The sequence below is a fragment of the Dinoponera quadriceps genome, unplaced genomic scaffold (genome assembly GCF_001313825.1).
Source record: "Dinoponera quadriceps isolate SergipeBrazil2010 unplaced genomic scaffold, ASM131382v1 scaffold2392, whole genome shotgun sequence".
NCBI classification, from domain to species: domain Eukaryota; kingdom Metazoa; phylum Arthropoda; class Insecta; order Hymenoptera; family Formicidae; genus Dinoponera; species Dinoponera quadriceps.
In genome coordinates, this window is record NW_014556584.1 from 2,948 (window position 1) to 9,451 (window position 6,504).

At 44.4% G+C, this 6,504-nt stretch overlaps 1 protein-coding gene across 1 annotated transcript; it reads left to right on the plus strand.

The window, feature by feature from the left end:
• Positions 1 to 1,098: 1,098 nt before the first annotated feature.
• LOC106747864 (cyclin-dependent kinase-like 4) lies at positions 1,099 to 6,106 on the plus strand. Its single transcript, XM_014625830.1, has 5 exons — positions 1,099 to 1,693; positions 1,884 to 2,078; positions 4,194 to 4,485; positions 4,942 to 5,302; positions 5,746 to 6,106. The coding sequence occupies exons 1-5, from the start codon at positions 1,385 to 1,387 to the stop codon at positions 6,050 to 6,052; spliced, it is 1,464 nt and encodes a 487-aa protein (XP_014481316.1). The 5' UTR covers positions 1,099 to 1,384; the 3' UTR covers positions 6,053 to 6,106.
• Positions 6,107 to 6,504: the final 398 nt, after the last annotated feature.

The window sequence follows — 6,504 nt, forward strand, 5'->3', positions numbered from 1 at the left end:
ATTACATGCGGTATTTTTACGGTTTAATATCGGAATCGCGAGTACGTGATCTGACGCGAGCATCGGCTGCGCTTTCCAGTCACGATATCCAGGAGAGTCGCCGAACTCGTCTATAAATAAACTCTGATTGCCATTCGCGTATATATCGATTACGCTCACCTAGTTGCCGCGACAAATCGTCAATGCTTTTGGCATAACGACGGTAGATGAGGTTGCATTGCGATCGCCCGAAGTCGTCACCGGCACCACGCTTGCTCTCGATACAGTGCGCTCATTGAGCGCTTCTGTGGGAAATCAAGCCGTTACGCAGCGATAACGCCGAGAAATAGACAGGCCGAGCGGCGACAAAGAATCGTATTGTCGCGTCGAACAAGTCGAAAGTCGCGCCAGAATCAACCTGGTACCTACTTATATCAGTGAGCTGGCACTCTCATATACGACCCGGAAAATTTATTAAGCAGCCCTGTTTTCCGAGACAGCAGGCCAATCAAAGGCAGTCCGAACGAAAATACACGGAAAGGATTAGTCTGAAATCAATGATAAATATTCTCACATATCTATGTGTAAGCGAGAATATTATAATCTTCTTGTTTCATTGATTTAAGACTATTCTTCCTGTGTATAGTCGGGAATTACACATTAACGAATTAATTGATTAATTGGTTAATTAATTAATTAATCGCTCAGCGTTTGATTTCAGTTTCGTGGCCGCGTTCCGAGCTCTCCACTCGAGGAACAGTTGTGTAAATCCTCAATACTCGCAATATAGTAATGCAGACGATTCTCACGAACGTATTTCCGTCAGGGTGATTGATTTGGGAGAACCCTTTAGGACGCTTAATTATTGCTTACAATCGGAGACGAGCGATAAAATTTCGCCGGTATTCTTCAATGTGCTGTCAAGGATGCACACGAGTCGCACCTGTCTTTGCCTACGTCGCCCCTCCTCTTCTAACATTCGATTTCCCTTTCGGCCGGTTCACCTGTGTGCCGTTGGTCGGGCGAGGACCACCCCTGACTAATTACCGGCAGATCGATAATCATCGATGAGGGCCGCGCACAGGACTCTTCGTGGCAGTCGAGCCTCGTCGGCGAACGAGTCAGCGTCGGCGGAGTCGCGGCCGTTTCAATTCGTGCTCGTTCGTTCAGGTCGCGTTCATCGGACAGCCAAAATTGTGCGTGCGTGTCCCGAATGATGATCTTCCTCGTGACACGTCGTCCTGAGACGTGCTCTCGCGTGGGGTTCGCGTTGAAAATTGGCTAAGGTTTCCTTGCGAAACTCCGCGCACTTAACGCGCGGCCGCCTGCGAAAGGCTGTTTAGACAAATCGTAATGATCGAATGAATCGGTCCGTGGAATCCTTTCGAAGGTAAAGCGCAATTAAATGCCCGTCCGTGACGTTCGCTCTAGCCGATTATACGACGCGGATACCCACCGTCGCATACCTGAATTGATAATAGAAGTCGCGGTAACACACGGAGAGAGAATCGGTGAAGTTATCACCGCCGTTGGATGCATGGGGAAGATGGAGAAATACGAGAATATCGAGGTGGTGGGCGAGGGGAGTTACGGCATCGTGATGAAGTGCAGGCACCGGGAGACCGGGCAAATGGTGGCGATCAAGAAGTTCTGGGAGACGGAGGAGGATCTGCAGGTGCGGAAACTGGCGTTTCGCGAGATAAGGATGCTGAAGGTACCTGTCGAATTGATAGTCCACCGCGCGAGATCAGTTCATTCAATTCACGACGAGGCGAGAATCGCCCGGCGAATTTCCGCCCGGTCGCGAGAGGAACGCTTTTCCCCGCGATTTCCACCGCTTCCGGCGAAAACGCGTCGCCGTGATATCTCGCTTAACAGTACAGAGGCCGAATTTCTCTGCGCAGAAATTGCATCACGAGAATCTGGTGAGCATGATCGAGGTTTTCCGCCGAAGGAAACGGCTCTATCTCGTGTTCGAGTACCTCGACCACACGGTGCTCGACGAATTGGAGCAGACCGGCGGCGGCCTCGACTGGGGAAAGTCGAGGAAATATATTTTCCAAATATTACGAGGCCTGGACTTCTGTCACAATCACAAAGTGAGCGGAACTTCACGCTCGGCGAAAAATTGCGTTATATTTATTCGATTTCTTTAGGCCGCTATTATTTTGATCATTACTGCTGCGTTGCACGTCACATTTCGCCGTCGTGTAATTTGCCACGCCAAGAATCAGATTGCTCGAAATTTCCATCGTACACAAGGAGAAGGATTTCTTTAATGATACGATTTAATATACGTATTTGTTTGCTTGACTTGGGTTTGTTTAATGCAAATAGAATAATTTAATATCGAATATCGTTCTGTTCGAGTGAAGGTATTGTTGTTTCATTAGAGTAAATCATGTTGTTTGATTAAAACAACGCTGTAAAAAAAATTTATTTCATAACGCAATAAAAAAATTTATTTCATTATAATATAACGATGATGTATTATATTAAATATTGTTCGACGGAAACAAAAAAAGTTCTTTAACAATTCTCTAACATAGTGTTACTTCTTTCGAATAATTTATCATCTATGACAACCATGGTAATATTTAGGTGAAAATATAAAAGAAATATGTTACTTGACGTAAAGATATTTATCGCGGATGTGTTCTGTTTAGCCCGTAACGTACGTATGATATTGTAAACATTTTCATATTTACATAATATTCGGTTATCACGCATGATTTGCGCATTAACGTCTGCGTACTGGCTCTCACTGCTCAATATTTACGCAGATATTTATCACATGAGAAACCAAACAATCCTATTTGTTGAATCAAACATACGTTTGTTCGCTCTATCTCAAAATTTGTTTCGACCAAAGAAATTTAATTCAATCGCAAGAGACCCTTTTCTAGGTGTCTGCGGAGAGGAGATTCCACGTTACGCGCTTCGCGCCGCCGGAATCAAGCCGGTGAAAGAAATTTGCATCGCGCCGCTTCGTGCGAGAAACGGAAAAACGCGGCCCGACGGGGCACTTTCGCTCATCGGCAACCTTTGGCAATACGCGCGCGCCTTCGTTACGGTAAAGTTCACGGCCGTGACGCTTAAATTCCAAGTTGCAGTAAGCCATGCATGTGTAGTAACATGCAACGGCCGGGGACTTAATGAATGATCGCATTGTGGCGAGCGAGGGCAGTGGCTGCTACCGTGCGTTCGTTCGGTCGGTTTCGGAGAGCTAGCTGATGTATTATGGAAAACGTTACGCGTTTTTCGATCTTGCTCCCGCGATCGTAATCCACGCTTGAAGCGTCCACGAAATGCTAAACAAATGCGCGACACGTTACCAAGCAATTAGATGGGTTTAAATGCGGATCGAGGTTTCGCGTGATCGCACGGATGAACACGGAGATCGTTTCGCGATCTTCCTCGTCACGATTCGGGCATTTTCGTCCGCAGATAGATTTTACCTTTCGAATAAATCGCACTTCTTGCGTAATTCAAACATATTGATTGTATTTTCTTAATCGACGAGATGTAAATACAATAATAATCATGATATTGATTTCATTAGATATACAACATAATTGACAATTTACGTGCAAATTAGAAGTATATGTTGGTTATATTATATACAAATCAGCTTTATAGCTGTTATCGTTACTTTGTTTCTCATCTTCCCTAAAGAAAACGAATAAAATAAAATAATATGAAATAACAATAGTAATGTAGAATAACAAAGAACTAGAAAATAACGAATGTGCGGATGCAGTATTAAAAGAACTTTGGTAAAGAATGTGAAGCTCTTTAATTAAAACTGATAATGACAATGAAAGTTAGGACAGGAACCGAATGCAGTTGTTGTTTGCTTACATTGTAACTTAATGACAACTGGCTCTTGTTGTCTTAACTTTTGTGTCGACATTATCGTTATCATTAGTAACAATCAAAATAATTCTTCTATCTGAATATATTTCCAAAACTACCATTTCTGGTTAGACTTTCTGCTGGGATTATCAATGGAAGAATTTTTCTTCGACACGCCATACAAAATACACGCGGAGACGCTATGTTACCCGGCATTTCTCAGGGTTTTCCTCCCCAGTCATTTTTTGCGTGTCTAAATAGCATAAAAATTCGTTCCATCGATCCCGCCCACTTTAAATGCTCCTTGGTTTAAACGGTTCTCCTTGTTTGGCTTCCTCGGTATGTTTCCGCGTTCGCAGATCATGCATCGCGACATAAAACCCGAGAACGTGCTGGTGTCGCCGAACGGCGTGATCAAGCTCTGCGACTTCGGCTTCGCCCGTTACGTCACAGGACCCAACGAGTCCTGCACCGATTACGTGGCGACCCGGTGGTATCGAGCACCCGAACTCCTCATCGGGGATTCCCGATACGGTAGAGCGATCGACGTTTGGGCGGCAGGGTGTCTTTACGCCGAGATGATGACCGGCCAGCCGCTCTTCCCCGGCGAGAGCGACGTCGACCAGCTGTACCGCATCACGAAGATGTTCGGTGAGTTGAGAACCGGATGGATCGGTCGGGCAACTTTCATTTCATTTTTATATATTAATCGATTGGCATAATATAAATTATCTTTAAATTAAATTGAAATTGATTTGTGCGGTTGAAACTAAAATTACATACGAGCTAAAAAAAATATATTAGGATGAGATTAGTGATTTCCCATAATTTCTTGGACGCAAATGACAAAATAGTGAAAATAGCCCTTTTTGCAAATTCAATTGCAAATTTCTCAAAATTGTGGCGTGATGGGGCAATTTGGAAACCAGATTATATTGTAATTCATCGTCCAAAAAATTGTCCGAAATAATTAGTCCCGTTCGGATGTTGGAAAAAAAATCATTTTTTGTTGAGCTTTGCTATTAAAGCTTAATAATAAGCGCTGCTCGGAACTCTGTCCGTACAATCATAACGATCGATTTTTTTTGACGATTCCGTCGAAAATAGGTCCCCCGTGCGGCAAGAATCATTCATCATTGAAAGGCAACGGCAGCGGCCGCGTGATTCGGCATACAAATCCCGACGAGCTGTCGGGTGCTCCGCGATCCGGAATGGCGTCTCTGCGAAGTCTCTTCCCCACGTGGAGCTCGGTGACGGTCGACTTCCTGGCGCAATGTCTTCGTACAAATCCCGACCTCAGGCCCAGGTGCTTCGCGCTGCTGCAGCACCCGTTGTTCTCGCAGGACGGCTTCGCCGACAAGTTCCTCGACGAGCTGCGACGGTTAATCGCGAAAGAATCCGCGATGAATCTGCTAGCGACCAAGAGGACGGAAACGTCCTCCAGAATCTATCGCAGCAGCATCGGGAGGTTAGTCCAGTTGACGAATTCATCCGTACGACAATTTGATATAATCAAGATAAGAAAATAAATAAGAAGAGAAGGAGAAGGGAAAAATTTACAAAAAAGAGAACAAATTCATGTATAATCATATATAAATGTATCTAAAATGATATATATAAAATGCCACATGTAAAATATGTCTATATATAAAAATATATAAATATAAATATACAATTAAAATTATATATAATTATATATTTTTTTATCCGGACATATTCTATATATAATAACATATAAGAAATTGTTTCTCGAGTTGAGAAGGAAAAAAAGTGAAAGAAATCGTGGTAAGAAATTTACCTTTTTGCTCCCACCATTCTTCGCGAACTTTCGATTCTGAGTGCTTCGTTGCTTGCCGAGTAGACCCGTTTTCTCCGGCAATCGCGATTAATTTGTACTTGTGGCGTCTCCAGGTGGCAGATGACGCTGATCAAAGAGAAGAGGTCGACGAACAATACCGCGGAGCCCGCGGAGGCTGCGGAGAACGAGGAGTCGCAGGGGGATAGAGTTGATCGGCCGTCGCCGCCGCAGATCAATCGGCCGCGCGACGCGCGTTACTGCGGACCGGTCTCGGTGATACCGAACACTACGTACATTCGACGCTTGGAGCACAAGGGGCTCTTAATTCCGAACGCGAAGGGCTGCGTCTTGCCCGCTCTGACGTCGAAGACGAACGCCAAGAGGAAAAGGCTCGATCTTCCCTGTGTGAAAAATCGCTGAGAGGGATCGCCGAAGACGCGATTTTTCTTCTTTTTTTTTCTAATAATATTATTAAAGTTAAAAAAAGAGCGAAAAGTTTGTACAGAGAGAGAGAGAGAGAGAGACGTCGCTGTGCGCGGCATGTATCTCTCTCCCCCTCTCAATAGAGAGTGTATATATTCTATGTATATGTATTCTGTAAGCGAATAAGTGTAAAACGTCGACGACGTGCGTGTAAGATGCGACTTGATCGCACTGTAAGAAAGAATGAATTTCGAGAGAGTTTCCCTTCACTTTAACACACTGAATCTACGTACAGGCGTGTCCGGACGCACTTTCCGGATTTTCTCGGGCCGCACGATTAAATTATATATCTCCAGTACGTTTTTCATTTCGTCTTTAACTGCACGGAGAAGGAAGAATGGGAAATAAAAATCGGTCCCCCTTCTTCTTCTTCTTTTCTCTTCTATTCG